The sequence below is a fragment of the Peromyscus maniculatus genome, chromosome 11 (genome assembly GCF_049852395.1).
Source record: "Peromyscus maniculatus bairdii isolate BWxNUB_F1_BW_parent chromosome 11, HU_Pman_BW_mat_3.1, whole genome shotgun sequence".
NCBI lineage: Eukaryota > Metazoa > Chordata > Mammalia > Rodentia > Cricetidae > Peromyscus > Peromyscus maniculatus.
Genome location: NC_134862.1, coordinates 79,229,571 through 79,252,679, shown reverse-complemented (window position 1 = coordinate 79,252,679; position 23,109 = coordinate 79,229,571). Strand labels below are relative to the sequence as shown.

The 23,109-nt window shown below is 48.4% G+C and overlaps 1 protein-coding gene across 2 annotated transcripts in view; it reads left to right on the top strand.

Moving 5' to 3' along the window:
- Positions 1–22,475, top strand: part of Nos1ap (nitric oxide synthase 1 adaptor protein) — a 287,554-nt gene extending 265,079 nt beyond the window's left edge. For both annotated transcript variants that reach the window (XM_076547944.1, XM_042258557.2), the window contains exons 7-10: positions 5,375–5,541; positions 6,904–7,083; positions 14,631–14,796; positions 16,169–22,475. In XM_076547944.1, the coding sequence (XP_076404059.1) occupies positions 5,375–5,541; positions 6,904–7,083; positions 14,631–14,796; positions 16,169–16,584 (929 nt within the window). In that variant the 3' untranslated portion in view covers positions 16,585–22,475. The remainder of the gene's footprint in view (positions 1–5,374; positions 5,542–6,903; positions 7,084–14,630; positions 14,797–16,168) is intronic.
- Positions 22,476–23,109: the final 634 nt, after the last annotated feature.

The following is a 23,109-nucleotide window of genomic DNA, read 5'->3' as shown; positions in this document are numbered from 1 at the left end:
ACCTTCCAGCCATGGTTGATGCAGTGCCCTCTGCCAAGTGGTCGAGGGTCCCCTTCATGCCGACTTCCTCCTCATCCGGTACTCCCTGTTTCTCTTCTGGGAGGCCTGCTCTCTGGCTCCCACTCTCCCATTCTCTTCCCTTCCCCTTTGAGAAACTCCAATACACAGTTTTCTGCTGTTCTCCTGTGTTCTCAGCATTCTGGATGATGCCATTGACGTTAACATTCAGCCCTCTGTGGACCAGGAGAGAATGAATGCCCTCTACCTATAATGGGCTGCAAGCCTTGGGAGCGTAGGGACCTCCTAGCACAATAAATACTTGTTGCACAAACTGACAAACAGTCCACCAGTGTGGCCAAGGAAAACATGTATATTAGTCACAGTCAACCATCATCTCTACGATGCTTACTCTGTGCTGAGCATGGAGATCAAGAAGAGGTTTCAACAGGAGTGACTTTGAAGCCACCTCTTTGATGAGGGATGATGACATGTGGGCTGGGGGAATTAATAGAATCAAGGTGGTAACCACAGAGGGCGAGCTCCGAAGGCTGAACGGTGTATTGATGGAGACGGTGGCTACTGGAGAGTTCAGCATAGTTACTCTCTTCTGGCTGTACTGTAAAAGTCAGCACCCACCCTCCAGCCATGGTGGGCACCACTACCCCTCTGTTCTGTTACCTTTTTAAGTTTTTACTAAGACAGGGTCTCTTTATGTAGCCCTGTCTGGTCTAGAACTTGCTGTGTAGACCAGGCTGGTTTCACACTCACAGAGATCCACCTGCCTCTGCCTCCTGAGTGTTAGAGTTAGAGGCGTGCGCCACCATACTTGGCCTGTTCTGTTACCTCTGTGGAGACAATGTTCTTAATTCACATGAATACATGAGATATCATCTGTTTGACATTCTCCATATACTTTAAAGAGAGCATAATTATGTAGTTGGCCTTCCTCAGGTAATGTCAGGCCCAGTGTGGGGGTTAGTTTTGATCATCTTGACATAAACTGGAGTCACTTGGGGAGCGACAACTTCAGTTGAGGAATTACCTATATCAGATTGTCCTGTGGGGCATTTTCATAATTAATGATTGATGGGGGAAGGCCCAGCCCACGGTGGCAGCGCCACCCATGGGCAGGTGGTCTTTGGTTATATAAGTGGTTCCCATCTCTGCTTCTGCTTGAGTTCCTGCCTTGAGTTCACTCAGTGATGGACTGTGACCATGATGTATAAGCCAAACAAACCCTATCTTCCCCACATTACTTCTGGTCATGATGTTTGCCACAGCAATAGAAAGCAAACTAATGTGCCCAGCATGCTTTCTTCATGGTTTAAGATGGCAAAGATCCATTAACTGTATCTGTTCAAGGTCAGTCAAGCTTGAGCTGGCATACTCTAACTGTATCTGTTCAAGGTCAGTCAAGCTTGAGCTGGCATACTCTATCACACTGGCATCCCTGGGGGACGGGGAGGGACACACCTGCGGGTATAGTTGTGGATGTGGCCTTGAAGTAATGGGAGGGGGAAAGTGTACATGACATCATGTGTGTGTGTGTGTGTGTGTGTGTGTGTGTGTGTGTGTGTGTGTGTGTGTGTGTTACTATGTGTGTGAGTGTATGTTGTGTGACTTTTCCTGTAGAGACAGGGACAAATGTTTATTCAGCCCACAGAGCCTTGGCAACAAAGAATGATTACATCCAAGTCTGGCTTGGGAAACCAGTGAGTTTATTGGGGTTCCTCACAGGAGCATGGGTGACTTAAAGGAAGCTGCAGCATCAAGAAGACCACCCCAGTTTCACTGAAGAGTCTTCTCTACCCAGCAATTAAAAACAGCTAGAAACAGCTACATAGAAATCTCTTTCTGCCTTCCCATCTCTATCCATCTCTGTGTTTAGTGGGAGGTTCATTTTAAATAATTGTTTCACATGACTAGAAGCCTGGTAAATCAATAATTTGCAGGCTGGAGACCTGGGGAAGGGTGAGTTTGAGTCTGAGGGCCATCTGCTGGTGGAATTCCCTCCTCTTCATGGGAGGTTAGTCTTTGTTCTGTTTGAACCTCCGTCTGATCAGATGAGTCTGCCCACAGACGGGCATCCCCTTGACACAAGGTCTATCGCTTTAAATATTAATTGCAATTTTAAAAGTAACTTCCCAGCAACCTCTAGAATAACGTTCGGCGGATGCCTGGGTTCTGTGGTGGCTGACCCTTTAGCCCAGACTGCTGGCTGTTGTGGAAGTGAAGAGGCGGTGTGGAGAGGTCACTAGGGCAGCAGGCTAGCTCCACAGGGGAGTTGGACTTTCATCCTGACCCTCCCCTTGCCCACTCAGTGATCTCCAGCAAACCAAATATTGGATGCCAGGTCTCCTCTGAGATGCTGAGAGAATGCAGGTGAATGAACCCACACGGTGTGGTATTCCGTAAGCTCTCAGGTGCCAGCACTGTGGCTAGGGTTCTGCACACGGAAAATATGCCCAAGGGAACGGATGGGAGGGGCAGGGGATGCTCTGGAGGTCTGTAGTTCACCACAGGTGTGAGCTGAGTGACCGATCTGGCTTTCCTCTGGCCATGAAGCGGAGTGTACCTGAGTGTCAGCAGTCGATCCTGTGTGGAGCTAGGCTTGGAATCCTTTCTTCTTCAGGAAGGCTGCTCACTGCCTTCTCCCGGTCACTTCCTTTATACTTTCCACTCATCTTCGTGGGGTGTATGAACTGCTGGCAAGGTGTTTTTCCTTTTCGCATTTGCTTTCTCTCCCGAGAAGGATTTTCCTATGAAGGTCTGGAGGAAAACGGATGGTTTCCTGTGGGGCTCTGGCTTCTGTGTTTGGAAGCTTTTCATTGAATGCAGTGTTTATCTTTCCAGTGGAGCCTTGCCTGGGATGGGATGGCAGGCCCTTTATTGTGCAGAGGAAACTTATTTACACTTGGAAATGGAAAAGGGCAAGTGCTGTAGGCTGCCCTGGCTTCTTTGATGGCAGCGCTCTCTCCCTTCTGGGATTCCGCAGGGCTTTTCCTGTTGTTATTCACCTACACGCCTGTGGCCTGTGCCTCCTCTCTCCTTCCCCGCTGCTGGGGCCTGCCTTTCTTCTTCCTCTCCCTCCTCCTTCTCCTGTTCCCTATGCTAGCAGGGAGGTATATCTCTTGTATCTTTTGGCAACAGCTACCCTTGGCCATCCCCAAGGCTCAGAGCACGGTGGGACCACTGCTCAAAGCTTCATGGCCTGTTTGTGCAGCAAACCCTCTTTCCTGGAGAGGGTTTCCTGGGAGAGATCCTGTTTCCTTGGAAGTATGCCTTCTCCCGTGTAGCAGCTGTCCAGCATGTGCACAGTCTGGGAAGCCTTTGGAAGGACTTACTCAAAATAAAACCTGCTAGGGGCCAGCAAAAGAGCTCAGCAGGTAGAGGTGCTTGCTGCCAAGATTAACAACCTGAGTTCGATCCCTGGAACCCACACTGCAGGAGAGAAATGATGGATCTAACTTACCTTCTGGCCGACACAGGTGCACCGTGGCACACGCTCACCCGCACACCTACACACAAATGAATAAGTAAATGCAATATAAATAAGTAAGTAAAAAGCTGGGCACGGGGACATACACTTGTAATCCTAGCATTCAGGAGGCTGACACAGGAAGGCTGCCCAAAAGTTTAAGGCCAGCTTCAAAAAGCCAAAAATATATACATGTATGTATACATATGTTACTCCTATGTGTGTTTGGCAAGAATACCTAAAGTCTACTCTGAGCCTTGAGTATGGTGCTGGAGAGATGGCTCAGAGGTTAAGAGCACTGGCTGCACTTCCAGAGGTTCTGAGTTCAGTTCCCAGCAACCACCTGGTGGCTGACAACCATCTGTAGTGACATCTGATGCCCTCTTCTGGTGCACAGGTATACATGCAGGCAGAACACTGTATACATAGTAAATAAATTTAAAAAAAAAAAAAAAAAAGAAAGAAAAGAAAAAACACTGTATGTACAGTAGTAGCCAGAGTCCTGTGACCTACATTAGGGCTCCAGGTGACTCACCCCGCAAACCTGCACCTTTGTGTTCTTCCACTATCATCTGCCCCCCCCCCCCAACCACATTGTAGTCTCTATTTCTGTCTGTCCAACTCGGTTTTTAGACTAGTATTCCCATTCTTTTACCCTCTACCATCTGCTTTTCAGCATCCCCTGAAGACCGCCCTCCTGTCTCCTCCTCAAGTGTTGAAGTTTCCCCTGGATGTTATCCCTGGGTTCTTTTCTGACCTGTGCTTATGGCAAATGTCTGTCTTCAGACTGAGCCTTCCTTGATCCCTCCACATGCTTAGGCCGCTTAGTCCTGGGCTCCCTGCCTGCCAGCTTCCCAAGGATAAGAATTGCTGCCTCAGCAGGCTGCAGTGGGGACCACCCTTCCCATGAACGCCTTTATCTCCTCAGCAGGCCCATCTCCCCAGCTCATGGACCAGCTAGGAGGAAAACCTAGCACACTTGTTGACTTTTAAATACTGGACTTGCTCCCATACATGGCCAGGTATATCTGCATAGGAAAGACTTACAGCCACTGGTCCCCAAGGCAGATACCTGCCTGACAGCTGGTTGTCTGGGCTAGCTCCAACGTTAGGAAATCAGCGCTCTCTGTACCCTGCTATCACCACCCGGCTCTGTTTTTTAGCTGCTGCTCGGTCTCGGAAAACAATTAAGAAATTGTATTTGAAGATAATAGTGGTGACCCTAAAGGAGCATGGTGGCCCATGCCTGTAATCCCAGCACTCAGGAGGCAGAGATAGGAAAATAGGCATAGGTTTGGGGCTGGCCTTGGCTAGAGAGTGAGTTCTGGGCTATCCTGGGCTACAAGAGTGAAGCCTCCCATCTCAAAACACCAAAACAAAACATAGTGAGAAACCTAATCCCAAACATAGGGTAAAAAAAATATTCTCTGTGGAACTATGAGAGTAAGAGCCAGGCTGGGAAACTGAGTCCTGAGCTCCCTTAGAGATGACAGCCCTCCCGCCCCGCCCCCGGCCCCGGCCCCGCCCCGGCCCCGCCCCCGGCCCGGCCCCGCCCCCGGCCCGGCCCCGCCCCCGGCCCGGCTCCGCCCACGCCCCTCCCCACCCCCCGCGGTCCCACCCTTTCTTCTATAGTTTCCACACCTTGCTGATAGAAATGTACCAGGCAGTGAATCTGTTGCATCCAGCTTGAGGAAATGTTCATTTGTTTCTGAACTTTACAATGATATTAATAGAAGTAGCGTACTGGGTTGAAAAGGTGTATTCATGTCCTCGAACAAAAGGATGTGTAAAATGTCAGAACCCCCGGCATGCCTGGGCTTGACTAACAGAGAACTAACAAAATAAAGAGGGAATAGTGTCCCTTATGTCGTGTTCCCTGCCCCCTTGTCCCTGCAGGCCGCCAGCTCCCTGGAGCCGAGAGGGCCTCCTCGGCCACCGCGGAGGAGACCGACATCGACGCCGTGGATGTCCCGCTCCCCGGGAACGATGTTCTGGAGTTCAGCCGAGGTGTGACAGACCTGGACGCTGTAGGGAAGGAAGGAGGCTCCCACCTAGACTCGACGGTAGGTGATCTTCACGTGTGGTCCTGGTGCCTCTGACAGATTCAGCCTCCACCTGCCTGCACACATTTGAGGGTGGTGTGGAGCTCGTTTCTGAAGTGTGTCGCCCACCTGGGGGTTCCATCAACGTTCTAGCCCTTTTCTCCCTACACAAAGCATCTTGTGATATTTGTGCAGGGCTCATCCACAGACCCGTATGATACAGGTAATCATGTGACTTAGCTAAAAAAAAAAAAAAAAATCCGTTTGAGCCCTCTCACCTTGTCTAGTGGTTGTGTCCCTTTAAAACTCCTGGATGCACTCGGGAGGCAGAGCCAGACTGATCTCTGTGAGTTCGAGGCCAGCCTGGGCTACCAAGTGAGTTCCAGGAAAGGCACAAAGCTACACAGAGAAACCCTGTCTCGGGGGCGGGGGGGGGGGGGGGGACAAAAACAAACAAACAAAAAAACTCCTGGATAATAGCTCTGAGTCTGGAATCTGGCTCATTGCATGTTAGAAACTGAGACCATGTTAGTCAGGCCTCATCACCCCCAGCCTCACATTCCACAGGCGGGATGACTAAAAGGCTTAGGGGAGCTTCTGATATGACCCAGGAAACAAACAAACCCCATGAGCCCCAAGACTAAATTCAAACCTGAAGACAACTAAACTAAGAAAAATAAAATCGGAAAGGAAAGTTCCTGACCCCTGGGTTCCCAGGAAGCTCGCTGGCACTTTCCATCCTCCGTCTTAGATTTGGCCAGTTCATGAGGAAACACCTGTGTCCTGTTTCCTCCGCTGCCCCGTTACTTCTCTACAAGGGGCAGCAGGCCTTTGCCCCTGGGTGCCTTCTTCCTGCATGTCTGAAGGTCAGGAGAAAGAGATAGCAGCTGTGGCCACCTATCTAACAGAGGTCCCTCTGGGTCCTTTGTTGCGGTGTCCACATGTTCTTCCTTCACTGTGAGAAGAGATGGGAGAGGGAGGAATGTCTGACCCCGGGAGGCCATCTCTCCCTCTTCTTCTCATAGTGACATGTTAGGCAGCCGTGTGTACAGACATAGATTCTAAAGTTAGAACCCCAATTCATCAGAAAGGTACATGACTGGAAATGAGGGGTTAAAAAAAAACAGTATTTTATCAGCTGCCTGTCTCCCACCCTATTGGCAAACGATGTTCCCAAGGAATGGAGATAGAATTTCCTGGCTCTGTGGTCCATGCCCAGGTGTGCCAGCACTTCTTCTGGGGCCACTTCCGTCATTCGAGATACAGCATCTCCAGCACACGGGTTCCCCCTCTGCCCGCGTACCCATCGCGACTGTTACCAGGCGAGTGGGGACCTCAGAGGTGGCTTCTGCCTATGAGCCATGTTCTGTCTTCTCTCCTCAGGTCCCACCCCATCCTCAGGAGCCCATGCTGACCGCCTCACCTCGCATGCTGCTCCCTTCTTCTTCCTCAAAGCCACCAGGCCTGGGCACAGGGACGCCCCTGTCTACTCACCACCAGATGCAGCTCCTCCAGCAGCTCCTCCAGCAGCAGCAGCAGCAGACACAAGTGGCTGTGGCCCAGGTTCTCCTCAGCCTCCTCCCTTCTTCACAGGCTCCACTCTCATGGGCTTGACGCACCTTCCCTAGCAAGGGGCTCAGGGCAGGTTTAAATCCTAGGGAGCTCTAAGGAATTGCTCATGCTATTGGACCATTGCTTGTCGGGGGGTTCTAGGAGGCGAAAGGGGAGGGGGACAGATGGGGCTATGGTTAAAATGAAAAAACACATTGGTTCCCCATGTATCCCTCGCTCCGAGTTAGGCTTGGCTGGCTTTGGCTGATCGTTGTTGGATAATGACTTGACCTTACCAAGGAAAAAGATGCACACAGTCCCACCCTCCCTTTCCTCGTGTTTGGGGTGGGAAGGGATGCCTTTGGAGTTAGGACAGGTATGACAACTCTTAGAAACAACTCCAGGTATAGATTTGTGCCCAGCATCCCTGCACAGACTGCTGCTCTGGCATCCCAAACACTCTTGACCGTAACAGGTACTCAAGCTTCCATTAGTGACCTACTTATTCCAGACAGTATTTGATTAGGAATTCATTATAATAGCAACGAACTTATAGGACTTTAGGTAGATGATCTGAGCCATTTGAGAACTGGCTACCTCTTAGCATCCAGATGGAGTTTGTGCCCTGAAGTCTGTTTGGGCTCTTGCTGCTTTGTGGGAGAGGATTGAGCTGATTGCCCTTGCTGTTTTCAGCAGGGAATTCCTTCTATCCGATGTCCATGGAGGGCATTGTCATCCATATTGCCTTGGAGTTCAGTAGTCTGAGCCTTCTCTCGATTACGGGCAAGTCAGGGAATGGTAAACACACATTCGTCCATTCCATATAAAGGCTGAAGTTTAAAGCCAGAGCCAGGCAGGATCAGGCCTTATGTGGGGAGATGAAGGTAATCAGGAGGATGGGATGGGATGGGATGGTTGGAAAGTTGTCTGTGAAGGCAACTGTGTGCACCAGCATTCTGAATCTGCTAAGGCTTGACTGGGTGCTGAGATTTTCTGTGTTCAGTCCAGGGAACAGAGTCCTCCAGGGAGAACTGACTGATCCTTCTGTGTGTTCTTCTTCCTCTTCCTCTGGCTCCTGGATGAAGTGAATCCTCTGGAAGCATTCAGCAGCCTATCCTTAATAATGTCTGCTATGGCTTGGCCTGAAAGAGCTCTCTTGTCATCCAGCCTCTACTGACTGTACCCGAGGCACCTGCCTGGTGGTCACTTTTGCTCCACATCTCAGAAGAGGGGAATCAGTGGGATGATGCTTCAAGGTAGTAGAGAGAACCGTGGAGGTGTCGTCGGGGTGGGAGATCTGACTATGAAACCAAAGGATGTGCCGTGCTGGTGGGAGGATCTGCAGGTGTTTCCAAAACAGGGACAGAGAAAAGGGAATGTCACTAATGGCTTCTTTTACTTGGAGGAAAAAAAAAAATACCATTCTTTGTCAAATGAAAGAATCCATCTCTGGCTAATGACAGCGTGGCAGTCTGAGAATCTCCTCCTCCTCAGTGTGGGGGATGACAGGAATACAAAGCCTGAGCGTTTCAGCCCCGGCCCATCCAGACGCTCAGCATTTCCCAAAGTTTCCCATTGAATACAGATCCATTCTCCAAACAATTCTCTTTCAGCATATCAATTCCCAAGTAATTATTATTTATCCAAGAGTAGGTCTGATGCATATTCATGGTGTTTTATGAGCAGAGGGCATCTGAATTTGATGTCTCGGCTAAGTACTAAAGAGAAGCCAGTTGCAAGTGTCGAATCTGCACACAGCGGTATGGCAGTAGAAGGAAGGACTCAGTCAGACCCACAGCTTACCACGGGTCTGCCTCGTCAGGACCAAACCTAAGAGCGGTTTTTCCGGCATAGCAAGTATCTGTCTTAACAAAACATCCACGCCCTGCCCTATTCTAATTGCCTCTCTCCTTAGAAGACAAGTGAGTCTCAGGAAAGGGAAGGGAACAATGTCGTGTTCCAGATCCGTTTCACGAGTCTCTCTCTAAGTTCTAGGCATTTCTCCAGATTGGTCAGTCCAAGCCTCTCATTCACTCAGAATCTGTTCGATATAGTCACCAGTGAGCTGCTAGACTCTCAGCTCAAGCAGTGATTTGATGAAAGGCCGCCATAGGGCAGTAATGGCTTTGAGTCGAGTGGTAGACTTCTAATCTTCCGATCAAACTAGACTCAAGGTCATTTGATGGCTTCTTGAGCATAGTCCTCTATCTGTCTCTGCCGTAGTCTCCGTAGTCAGTCTCTGTCCACCTTCCTTTCATCTGCATCTTACATTTACTGCCAAGGACACAGTAGGGGACAGCTGTACCTCTTAGCTGGCCCTTGGCTCCCTGGTCCTGCAGGTGGGCTCAGTCTTAAATCAGCCTCTTCAAGCCTTCTTGCTCTGTAGGATTTTTGTCAAGGGACTTTTTGCCATTGTCTCCATCTAAAATCAGTTATAATCATGTATATATCAGTGATCATCTCCATCTAAAATCGGTTATTAAGTGGGTTCATAACAGGTCATCCTGGCGTCTTTCTCACACCTGCAATAGGCCATCTGCAGCATGCCTGGGTCTTCTGCAGGACTGATGAGTTCCGGGGAAGTCAGCTCTCACTCGTTCCATCAGACTGCTGCTAGAACAGTGTAAGGTCTTTCGCTGAACTACCAGTAGTCCCCAGAATTCAGTAGCTGTAACTGTCATCTTAGCGTCGGGGGTGAGAACATAATTTCCCTTTCTCTGAGCTCCCCAACCTTCCTATAACACTTCTCAGTTTAAAATCTAAAGGCAAAGCCCCAATCTCTTGCAGATAATGTGTGCTCTTAAAGCTGCTTATTATATTCTTGATGTCCCTCCATCGCATTCGCTCTCATACTCCAATCTGATTCGGCGGTTGCCTTTAGGGCCATGTGTAGTTCTTTCTGATGTTGCTGTGACATTTTCTAAGACCTCAAGACCTCTTCCAGCCTCACCTCAATTCTTTGAGTGCTGATCTTGAACAGGCCTCCCTTGGCCTTGAACACATAGGGGCCAAGATGATGTTAACCAACTCCTAAGTAGTTCCAGGTCATTCTGCAGTGCGTAAATAGTGAACTACCCCAGTCCCTCTGAGGCTCTCCCAGCCCAGCATGAGGCTCGCCTGGCTGCATTAGCTTCCGCTTTCACATAGACCAGAAGTTCAAGGGTGTGGATGAAAAATATAGCCACACCTTGAATCGTACCTGGGCTGTAGTTGGTGCCTGCACAGCAGCATGCTGGGCCTGCCTGGCTCCAGGACTGTGGCTGGCTGACTGCTGTTAAGTGGGCCAGATATGTTTACAGTTTGCCAAGCCCTAGCCTAGCTCTTGGGAAAATGATAGTGAAGCTCATTGGTACTATTTAAAGATCTCCTCTGCCTGTTGCTACTTCTGCTTATTTAGGAACAAGTAATTTGTCGTGGATGCTTTGTGATATTGTGTGCTGTGCTTAGAGAAACAGTGCTCAGAACGCGCTGCACCCCCCACCCTGGCCCTCCATGTAGCGTCCGTCCTTGTGGCTTCTCCCCGTCCCCAGCCCTGCCCAAGTCCCCGGCAAATGCATGCTGAGACAGCGCTGCCCGCCTCTGCTGTCCATCTGGTATGGGGAAGGGGGGGGGGGAGGGCAAATGCTCTGGTTGTCTCCACTGCCATTTCCATGTGCCTGCCACTCACTCCCTAACTTCAGCCTGGCCCTGCCCCCACTTCTGATGGAGGAGCTGGAGTCCAGGCAAGTAGGCCGGAGAGTGAGTGGGATGAGGGTCTAAAGTGGTCGGCGGGTGGGTTGAGGGTTGAGTGTCAGAGTTTGGGGAAGTGGTGCAGAGCTGGAGGGATCAGGGTTGGTGTGATACACGTTATATTGGGATCGGGATGCGCGGAGCTGGATGCCAACACTAAGTGTGGCTGTAGTGCCACGATGCTGTGTTTGTGCCTCTGGCTTAGTCTGAATGGAATAGCCAACACCCAAGGTGCCATAGCTCTGGAGAGGAGATGTTCCACAGTTGCCTTTTCAGAAAGTACTGCGGTCAGTTTTGGGGGAAACGTTCAATTCTCTGAAAGAAAAGTATGCTGCTAAAGATAAATATCCATGATTTGTGTGTGTCGCTGGTGGGGACAAGGTGGTACCTTCGACTTCTGCCCTAGTTGAGAAACGGAGCCCAAACCAAGAGTGAAGCTAACATTACCTCATTTTAACACTCCGAGTCTGTACAAACTTGGTCTCAGAGTTTGGAGAACTCTAAGCTGCGCTGTCCCCACTTGGCCTGGTTTTTTAGTTCTGCAGCACTGAGGTCTGAGCCTCACGCCTGATGCCGCTCCACATGGCTGCAGAAGCTGGAGGCTCATTAGTGCCGGCGTGGGCAGGGACAGCAGTGCATTGTTTCTGTGCTCGTGGAGCATGAAAACATCTGAAATGATACAGCTCTGTACTCGCAGAGGTAAAATTCTGATGTAATCCGGGACAAGAGGCACTTACCCTCTGGGGTATTTGCTCATGGCACTTAATGTCAATAGGTTTTACCAGGAGCATAGGATTCAAGGGTAGTCTCTCGGGTGTTGATGGCACTCTACCTTTGGAACTTGGATAGCTGCCAAAGAAGCTTCCAATACTCCTCCAACTTCTGCAGGAAGGAACATCTTTTTCTGTTCTCCTTCCTAATTCTCAGATGTCACCATAGGATCTGAGGACTTTTTTTAAGTGGCCCCCAGTGTTTACGACGGTCTGTCTGAAGGCAGAATCGACCGTCTCAGGCCCTAGCCAGCACTCTCCATTGACAGATGCGGCAGCTGAGGCCCAGGGAAAAGTAAACTGCCTGTAGTTGGTTGTCTCAGGAGTAAGTCAAGACTCCAGCCCCCCAGCTGCTAGTTCCATGCTTGCTTCCTAATGGTCTATTCTGTTGGGGATGCCGGTACCGGAGGGTGTAGCAGGTGTGTAGGAAGCCCGTATCAGATGCTAATTAGTGATGTGCAGGACTCTGCTCTGTTTATCCACTGAAAAGCCATGCTCCGTATTTCTGTCTTATATTTCTATTTGATTCCAAAGTAAGTAGAAAATGAAAGATCTACTGAGTGATTAGATAGATGGGAGAATCCTTTCACTGATACTTTTATTTCATGTAAGTAACAGTAACTGGCAAGTCGAGTTTTGAGCTTGCCTGTCCTATGGGGGATACAGGAGGGGGCTTCCCACAGCCATTTCCCTGTTTCTTAGATTCAGTAGGATTTAGGGGACCCCTGGGTGAAATTTTTCCATGCCTCTCTTTCCAAGGAAGCTACAGGTTTCCTAGCTACCCTACATCAGAACCCCAGGCTACATTGTTACTGACATGTCTTTTCTTGCTCTCATCCCTCTGTGAATCCCTCCCAGGAATATGATACAGCAAAGGAGGCCGACATGCCAATCAAAACAAGAGTTCTGTCCTTAGCAGTCCTTTATGGAGGCCAGATTTTTCTTTAGATTCATTAGGCATCATTTCCCTGGGGAAGGATGAGCCCAACCTTGAGGACCCACTAATGGAAAGTGGCGGCAAATCTCATTAATGCTCTTGCTCAGTTCAAAGCTGAGCCAACTGCAAGGCCAGGCCTTAAGAACTGGGCAGAGAAGGAAGCATCCGCTGTACCAGAGTACAAGTCTCTTGGTACTGTGTCCCAAGAAGGCAGATGCAGAGGTTTGTAAGTACCTTGGTCAGCCTCAGCAAAATGTGAATTTGTAGAGAATGCTACCTTTCAGAATGGGGAGCATTTTCCTGAGAAAGAACCAATGGAGGCTTCCTCTTTTCCAGCTCTCTCCCAACCCACGTCCCACCCTCCCTGGTGCTTTATTAACACGATGGTTTGAGGCCAAGAAACCCATGTTCCCTATAGGCTGACTTGGTTCCAGGTGACAAAATTCATCCATGCCCTTTCTCAAGAGCCTCTAAAGTCCTCCTGATCCACTTCCTAGTACAAGAACCACGTATGTGTGAATACTGACCTCCTGACTTTTTTTTTTTCCTGAAGCTAGAGTCCTGGATATAATCGCCCCATCTCCTTCCACTGGTTTTACCTCCATTCAAGGGTTATACACCAGGAATGGGCATGTAAACACCTCTGGTATAGAACCTATTGAGTGTGCCATGGCTGACCCCTGTACCGCAGGAAAGCTATGAATGATGAGTGCTCACTGTGAGCACCAACGTCAGCTTTATATGGTTGTCAGGAGAGCACTATGTTAGTCATTCAACAAACATTTAACCCCTTCCAAAGAGGAATCAGGGATTCTATGGGTGTCCATTGAGAATAAGCAGAGACTAGAAAGACAGAGAAGCTGGTACCCAGGTGTGAGAAGCCAAGCTTTATTACAACCAGCTCACTAACAGCAATGTAATTCTACTTCCTGTGTAGAAGGAACAATTATGGGCTGGGGAGAGGGCCTGTAGTGATGGTCTAGTCAATATATTAGCTTTCGCATTTTATTTTTTAATTGATTTTGAGACAGGGTCTTGCTAGGTAGCTCTGACTGGCTTGGAAGTTGCTCTTAGGCTAGACCAGCCTCAAAATTCTCCTGCTTCTGTTTCCCAAGTGTTAGGATTACAACATGTACCCCACCATCCCTGGCTACTTTTTGTTTTTGAAAAGATGCGTGTAAAGCTGGATGTGATGCCACATGTCTGCAATCCCAGCGCTGAGGAGGCAGAAACAAGAGTGTAACTGCAAGTTCAAGGCCAGCCTGGTCAATATAGCTAGTTCCAGGCCAACTAGGGCTATTCGAGACCCTGTCTCAAAACAAACAAATTGCAGTTAGAAAAGTGTGGTGTGTTGGGCCTAAATAAGTTTTTTTTTTTAATTAAGAATTTCATTCATTTTACACACCAGTCAAAGATCTCCCTCTTCCCTCCTCCTGCCCCCCCCCAGTGCCCCCACCAACTAACCCCCACTCTCCCCGACACGAAGGCAAGGCCTCCCATGGGGAGGCACATCCAGTAGAGGCAAGTCCGAGCCCTTTCCCCTGCCTCAAGGCTGCATGAGGTGTCCCATTATAGGTAGTGGGCTCCAAAAAGCCTCCTCCTGCACCAGGGATGGATCCTGATTCTACCTCCAGGGGGGGCCTCAAGCAGATCAAGCTATCAATTGTCTTGCCATGCAGAGGGCCTAGTCCAGTCCCATGGAGGCTCCACAGCCATTGGTCCAACTTTCATGAGTTGCTACTCGTTGAAAAGGGAGACTAAATAAGTTCTTAGAATAGGGATGGAGGGCAGTTTATCGACATGGACATCGCAGGAAGTGAGAATGTCTTTCCCACCTTTTGCACTTGACATGGGGCCCTAAGTGCTGCCTGAACGACACATCATGGCCCTTGAAGCATAGAGAGAGGTCCACCGGGCAGTTGACCTGTCTCTTCTCGGTTGCTTTTCCAAAATTACAATTCTAGGTGTCCAATTGTCCATGCAGGGTTTCTTCATCTCAAATTGAATGTGGAGAGGGGCATCTCTGGTCCTGGCCATCCCTTGGCAGCTGTCATTTGCAGTAATGTCCCTCTCTTTTCTTTGCCCCTCCTCCTCTCTGTCTCCCTGCCTCCTCCTCTCTGCAGGTTCACTTGCTGAAGGATCAGTTGGCTGCTGAGGCTGCGGCAAGGCTGGAGGCCCAGGCTCGAGTGCACCAGCTCCTTCTGCAGAACAAGGACATGCTCCAGCACATCTCTCTGCTGGTCAAGCAAGTGCAGGAGCTGGAGCTGAAGCTGTCAGGACAGAACGCCAGTAAGCCGGGGTCCCATCCAGCCTTTGTCCCCATGGACAGGCTGTGTGAAAGAAGTTATTTCCACGAACCTGGGAATGCTTTGCTTGGAGCCTTGATGGTGCCCTTCTATTTCAACAGAACACAGGCATCATTGTTATTGTCTGTACAGCTCATACATTGTAGAATTGCAGGGCCAGCGTATATCTTGGCTGCCTTCTATCTGGTACCCAGACCTGACCTTGAAGTTCCCTAGGAAATACTGCTGCACATTTGTCCATTCTGTCCTTATAGCGAGCTCAGCCACTTTATATTCCAAGAAAGCCCATTTTTCCTCAGAGGGATTTCCCAAAGAAAATATACTGAGCCCATATGGGGTATCATTTTGTGAACTCTGGGGGACCCACAAACTCTTTAGTAGCTGATTCTCTGCACTGCATAATTCATTACTCTGTTGCACAGAGAAATGTTGAGTAACTGTGACCATAGGCTGTGTGGCCCCTGGTCTGAGAAGCTTTGCTACCTGTATCTACCTGTATACCAGCCACCTCCAAGCTGAACTGACAACTGAACAAGCAGTCTAGTTCTAGGCCTTCATCATTAAATTTGCCCATGGATGCATGGGTTCTGGCATGTATGAAGTCTGTGTTGACTGTGTGCTGACAGATACCTACCGATCAGCTATTATGCACGTGGTTGTGATCGTGTTTTTTAATGTGTGAGCTCATTCTCTGTAGTAGTAGACACTGTCGTGACTGTTGCCCAACTGAGGAAATGCAGTTCTGAGAGGCTTAGTGAGTAGCTCAGACTCACACGATTAACAAAGAGTGAGTGAAGCCTCGACTCACGCTTAGACTCCATTGCAAATCGAATGTTTTTCTAACTATACCATTAGTTCCCTAATGCTACCTCTCATAGCTGTTACACAGGCCAGCCCATGGAGGTTTCTCAGCAGTAGTCAGAGTCAGGGCTGAGTGTCTAAAAAGTGTAGCTGGGAACCACTGTGTATAAATCACTCTGCTTGTCCCGGTTCCTCTTACAAGGTTCCACTGTTACCCCGTGCTTGGAATGTGGAATGGGTTGGTACCTTTCCCCCATCACAAATCCACTCGCTACAGGGCAGTTCAGTAGCCTTCTCAAGTCTCTGAGAGCTGTTCCCCGGCAGCCATGTGCATCTCATGCTACAAGGGTAGAAGGGAGGGGGTGCTGGGTTAAGCTGTAAAACCCCTCAAGGGGTGCTACAGAATGTCAGTCAAGGTTGTCAGTCAAGGAAGGACCCTTTCAGGGCCTGGAGTTGTCAGAACCAGGCCTTTCCAAGCTACACGGGTTAATAAATGAGCTCACATTTGGAGCCTTGCCTAACACTGCCTCTCCTTGCCCCTTGTCTCCCCGCAGTGGGCTCCCAGGACAGCTTGTTGGAGATCACCTTCCGCTCAGGAGCCCTGCCTGTGCTCTGTGAACCCACCACCCCTAAGCCGGAGGACCTCCACTCGCCGCTGCTGGGCGCCGGCTTGGCTGACTTCGCCCACCCAGCGGGCAGCCCCTTAGGTAGGCGTGACTGCTTGGTGAAGCTGGAGTGCTTTCGTTTCCTCCCGCCCGAGGATACCCGGCCCATGGCGCAGGGTGAGCCGCTCCTGGGGGGCCTGGAGCTCATCAAGTTCCGGGAGTCAGGCATCGCCTCAGAGTATGAGTCCAACACGGACGACAGTGAAGAGCGTGACTCGTGGTCCCAGGAGGAGCTACCACGCCTGCTCAATGTGCTACAGCGGCAGGAGTTGGGTGACAGTTTGGATGATGAGATCGCCGTGTAGGTGCAGGGCAAGGAGTTGGTGGAGGTGGTAGCAGTGATGCCAGTGTTCCCTGGCAGGGGATGCCCAGGGAAGGCGTGGCTGAAAATAACACCCAGGGCGGAGGAGAGTGTAGGGCTTCAGAGGAGGGTCAGGATTTTGCTTTAGAAGGTAAATGGGGGCAGAAAATTGGATTCCCAGAGACAGGAATCAGCGCCTGCATTCTGCTAATGACTGAAGCGGGTGGAAGCAGGGCATTCCAGAGCCTAGGGCCTTGGGACAGGGTCCGTCCACAGTTCTGGAAGGCTTGCTGCTCCCACTGTTATAGTCAGGTTCTAATCAACCTATCTAGTGATGCCTCAGTGACCCACACACTCTCCTGTCTCTGTGGTGCAGACCATAAAGGGAAGCCATTGGTACCTTTTTAGGTACTTCGTTTATTTTTTTGGATATCAGGATGCTACAAGTTGCCTAACCCTCCCCTGAGCTATAGAAGAATTCCTTCCCCACGCCCTGGCTGAGATTGTAGAGGCTGGATGCCCTGGGCTGCTGGGAAAGTGAGGCAATGCCTGAGTATAGAGTTGAGAGGAGTCACGAGTCACAGTGAATAAACTAGGAATTTTCTCTAGCTGGGTGTTGGGTGTTGCTTCTGAGGAAGCCAGGAGTGTTACGACAGTTCAGGACCTTGCTGTGAGAGGCCAGGGGGAGGATAGCTCATTGCTGCTACAGCTTACTTACGCCTGATTCTTCAGTTTGGAAACCCTACCCCAACCCATTTCCTGCCTGCAGCCCAGCTCATATAAATGAGGCTAAGAACTGCCCTAATACCCCTTTTTGATAGTACCATGCCTCTGCGCAAGTCTCAGAGACCCAGATCCCCCTTGCCTTACCTCTGTACCTATTCCCTCCACTGGACTATAGTGATATTTACTGGAAAAAAAAAATAAAAGAAAGGAAGGAAGAGAGAAAGAAAGAAAGAAAGAAAGAGAGAGAGAGAGAGAGAGAGAGAAAGAAAGAAAGAAAGAAAGAAAGAAAGAAAGAAAGAAAGAAAGAAAGAAAGAAAGAGAAAGAAAGAAAGAAAAAAGAAAGAAAAGGAAATGGATGCAAGCTGATGGCTGAGATTGTCTACCCTTCAGAATCACTGCCACTTAGATCAGGGACCACAGCTGTGCCACCCCAGCCCATCTCTCTGAAGGTGCGTGCCTTGAGCACAGGTATTAAAAGTGCAACTTTAATCTCTTACCATCCAGGCCTTGTCTAGGGATCTCCACTCTGTAATAGGCTGGCTAGGCTCGTGAGAAAAGCTCCCCCCTCCACCCCATAAGACCTTAACTGATTAGTAGATTTTCCAACTCCTGAAGAGATAGCTGAGACAGGTTCAAAGTCACATGATTGGTGGGGGTCGGGGTGTGGGGGGGTGTTCATTGTCATCCTATAGGCCAAGCTGCAGGCCAAGCTGCAGTATTATCAGAGGGTCAGTTAATAAGGATGGAGCTGCCCAAAAGGAGATCTTCAGGCCCAGCTTTGCTTTGAAATGTATCTGAACGCAAGCATGGTCCTTATTTATAGTCACAGTGGAGTTTCTTTTAACTAAACAGTCAAGTTAAAGGAAATTAACATAGCTTTACATTCTTACCCCCCGAGTGCATCAGGGTGTTGATGGTAATAGGATGGGGTGTGTGTGTGTGTGTGTGTGTGTGTGTGTACGCGTGTATGTATGAGGGAAGTAGGGACATGCTTCTGGACTTGTGAGAAGTGACTAGAAAGATCTCCAGGGTGTTTGGATAAACAATGTTGTTGTATCCTTTTCCAACTCTGCATTTAGTTGAAGAGGTAGGATTCCGATGGTTAATTTTCTAATTAACCATTGGAAGGAGGTCCAGATACACAAGGAAGGGAGAATTTGAGATGTGAGGTCCACAAAATTGAAGAAGCAGCTGGCAGGAATCAAGTCTGGCTGAGCCTAACTGACTCAATCCCAACCCAGGCTTCCTTGAACCTAGGACCTTTGGATCGAAGCATTTGTGTATCAGAGAGAGCGAGTGGTCTGTTTCCTCAAGGCCTATTTCCTGTGAACAGGAGCCGAGGATAAAATCAGAGACAAATGGAAGTGTATGGACTGTGAGTGGAAAGGACCATAGGATAGTAAAGAAGTATGTGGGAAAGAGGATGATTTTTAAAAGCCTATGAGAGGAGAGAAAAAATAGATGTGAGATGGAAGAATGGAGAGACTGGTTAATAGATGGCTGCTGACTTGAGACTCGTGTAAGACTTTTGCCCTTCATTTCTGCCTTCCTTGACCCTCTCCTTCCCTGATTAAGGCCCTCTCTAGGGAATTCCTTCATGTGCCGGTATCCTCTCTAGTAAGGCCCAAATCTGTACACACTTGGTATGTGGAGATGGGACACAAAGAACGGATCTAGGGGTCTTGTGGGGTCAGCAGCCACCAACCCTCTATTTAGGCCAATGGACAGGACAGGGAATATTGCGGACCTGACTTCCCAGCAACATCCTCCACCTTCCTTGCTTCTCGCTCTGCTAACTCAACTCTGCCTTTCTCCTTCCTTCTACTCTGCCCTATATGGAGGACACATGGACACCAGGGGCTCCTTACTGAAGCCTGCCCCAGGTGCCAGAAAGCTCTTGGGCATCCAAGGCTTCGCAGTTGCAGAGGCAGGACAGAATTTCTCTGCACAGGATGGACTGCATATGGGAACTGAAAACTATATTCCTTGGATTCCTGCTTCTATTGATGCTGTCTGTAAAAACCTGTCTGCGCCTCGCTCCTCTCAGCTGACCTTGTTTATGAGTTGTATTCCTTTATTTATTCTCTTTGCTTGACTGCTTTTCCCTCCCCACTGCTTCCTAAAACCATTGCGTCATTAGCTGTTGGATCAGCTCTCTGGGAAACGATTCTGTTAATGTAAGTGCACTTACTCCCTGGATGTTGTCACTAGTTAGTGGCTTTTGCTAAATAAACCTTTCTTATTTCTAAAAGCTTTCCTATTGTCTCTACTTGCTTCTTCTGTTTAACCTGCTTCTTCTGTCCCCTCCCCTTGCACCCACTTCCTAAGCCAGGCAACATCAGCTCTGGGAGAAAGAATTCACATCTCCTGGAGGAGAGGAGCAAAGTGGATCCTTGGTTGCAGGACATATGAACCAACCCTGCAGGGCTAGACTGTCTCCTGGTAGTAACTGGAAATAATTTGGCTTCCCTGGGGGACATTTGACAGGATCTCGATACTTCATTTCTCATCACTAGGGGATGGATGGATGCTTTTGGTATATAGAGGGGGCGAAATCAGGGATCCTACCATACATAGGACAGCCTCAACAAAGAATTATCCAGCCCAAGGCCGTGAAAACAGAGACTGTAATCACCTACCCTACACCCAGTTTCTTTTTCATACTCCAGATACCATTGGAGTATGAGGGTTGTAGCGGTGACTTTGGGGTATTAAAAACACTGCCATTGTTTCTACCATAACTACGATCAAAATCATACAATTTCACTGACTTCTGAACTCTGTGTCTGAGATTTCTATTTGGTAGTTGCCCAAAAGGGCCCAATCCAGCCAAGTCCATACAGAGAACAAAACAGGCTCCTCCTCCTCCTATTTTCCCAGAAGTGTTGCAGCAACAAAGATTCACAGATCAAATCCTGGCATGTGGGAGTATGGGCATCACAATGCAGCCTTTACTTGTCTGACTTCCCCAAACTGGGACTTCCAGCGTTTTTTTTTTTTTTGAAGGCAGGAAGCTTGTCAAGCCTAGCGCTCTGTCAGGCCCAGGGCAGAGGCAAGACCAGAAAGGCCAGGTTTAGATGCCCTCTCTTCTCCTCTGCCAGCGAAGTGAACCGGGCTCTTTCCTCACCCGTACACTGGGATGGTGTATATCCCATGCCACTTTCATGAGCGCATAGAAGACTGCATCGTAAAAAACCTCAGCAGAGCGCAGCTCTCACTGCCCCGGGGTACAGGACAGCATCTTAGTGTGCTTCCTCGGTATATTAGATGCAAAATGTAGACGGCACCTTCCTGTCCCTAGGGAGAAGATGCTGCACATATGAGGATAGTAACGAGCACATGCTGTGGTCCCTTCTCTAACTCCCATGGCTGCTTTTCCTCTTGGCCGTTTGGGGCATGTGATGCAGGGGTCCTGGAGCAGGGAGCATGGGGTTGGCAGAAGATCAGGAGCCAGCCGGTTCCCCAGGCAGTGTGAAACTAAGAAGGGCCTCTCCTGTGCATGCTTCTCGCTGTATTGCTGAGGAGCCCTATCGAAGGGAAATGGCACCTATGAACAACCACACACGTTAAAAAGCCACCTTCCTTCTCTCAAGACACAAGTTGTGTGATAATAGTGTGTTTTGTGTGTGTGAATGACAATTTGTAAATGTTGAATTCTAGGCTTCGACAATCATTGTCAGTGCAGATCAAGCTGATGTTGAGAAAGATGCATCACAAGCACAGGCTGGAGGCTAGGGGCTGGATGGTTTTGAGGAAGAGGTCTTGGTGGACTCTTTCGTGGAGCAAAGGGAAGCAATGCCTTCTGGGAAATGAGCTAAGTTTTAATCTAGTCTTTAAGATTAGAAGTCGAAAACAAAAATATTAAGGAAAGGAAAACCTAATTGATCTTTGAAGTATTGTTATGTGGAATTGAGTGGGACTTTTGAGGCTTTTCTTCCAGAAAACAAGGACTTGGTTGTCAGGCCTATGTTAGGCCTAAACCTTGGTGCCATGTAGTTGTACTTAAATCATTTCAATGGAAAGTGTCTTAGTGATTGGAACTTCTAGTGCAGTTTGGAGTTCTTCCATTTGAAAAATGTGATATTTGCATGGGATTGTTTGAATTTTGTTTTCTAGTCCCTCCCCATCACCACCCTCATAGTCTGAAGGTAGATTTTTCTTTCGATAAAGGAACAAAAAAAGTGAACATCTTGTTTGTAAATGGGTATCTAGTAGCTAGTGGTAAACTTGAAATGGTAGAATTCTTTAAAGCCTAATTCTAGGTAGTCTTAAGAAAATGTATCTTAATTATTTTTGAACCTGTATTCACCTTGTTTTTTTCAAATATCTTAAGTTATATTTTCTTTTTCAGAGCTGCTTCTTATTTGGGGCTATTTTTTTTAATTGAGGCGTAATTCATAAAAGGGTATATTGTTTTGATGAGACTCTCTACAACTGTGGCTGGATGTCTTTCTTTAGTCTTCCAAGAAGGACCATTTTACTTTTTTAGAGTTACTTTTTAAAGTCATGAGATCAACAACTTGGACTACTATGCACGTAAGTGCTAATGAAAATTAAAGCCCAAGTTGACCTCCAGCAGCAGTTCATTCTATGTTGACAGTGAGAAAACACTTTGCCTGTTAGGATACTGTTACTCGTGGACTGAAATGCTGAAGAAACCCCTCCCCCTATTTTGTTTTTTGCAAAAATCAAGGTATATTCTAGGGTTTCCTGGTTGACCTCAACAGATAAACTGAGATGATAGTTTTAGTTCAGAATTGATCTGAATGTAGATTTACAGTCTACGTGTACAGCTGGCTAAGTGAGATCGCTTTCACAGTTCTGCATGTATCCCATCGGCTCCCCATTAGTCATTGAACTCTTAAAACTGGTATTGTAACATTACCACAATGTTTTGCACCAATTTTATAAACTTTACAGTGCAATATGTGTTCCTTTTCTGAGGCAAACCAAAGGTATATTTCTCAAGGTTCTGCTTCTATCAGCAGCGTTGATGGAGGATTTTTTATACATTTGTAATAGATAGAAATAAACCAGAAAAAAAAGAAGAAAAAAAAAGTGGTGGAGGAAAAGGTGAACACTGCAAGAATACTCAAAAGGGCTGAGAGTTGCAAAGAAAAGTTTTAAAAAAATAAATAAATAAAAAAAAAAAAAAAAAAAAAAAAAAAAGCCACCTTCCAGAGCTCAGGGGCTTTTCCAGGTAAGAAACACAGAGTGGGTGCTAGAAAGGCTCACCAGTCATGTCTCCCTTTGGGGGGGGGCGGTATCTAGGGAGTGATGTCAGGGTTGCCTAGAGACCACCTGGCATCTGAGTGGCCAGGTTGTGACTTGCAAATCTCAGTTCTTGAGCCTGACATAGACTCTGGACTCTTGCTAAGAAGGGGGTGGGTCACAGCAAAAGCAGTGGTAAACAGGGCTTGATGAAGGGTCAGGGTTCTTCTCATGCTATGTTAAATGAGAGGGATTTGAGCACAGCATTGCTCGTGCTGGGGAAACATTTGAGAATCGTGCATGGCATTTTGACAACACAATGATAAACAGAAGCAGCTCTGCTAAACCAGGAAGGGTCACCACGTATCACGGGGAAAACAAAGGAGGGAGCTACACACACTGACCCACTCTTGGGTGGGGGAGGACTAAGCGACAGTTGATACCCAGTCCCCGAGAGGAAATGCCCGGTCATCTTTCTGCTTCAGATTGGCAGAGAGGGTTGCCCTGAAATGGAGTCAGGATCAGGACTGTCCACCTGGTACATTGTGTGGGGACAGAATCATACAGTGTTATCACATGATTAACTGTATTC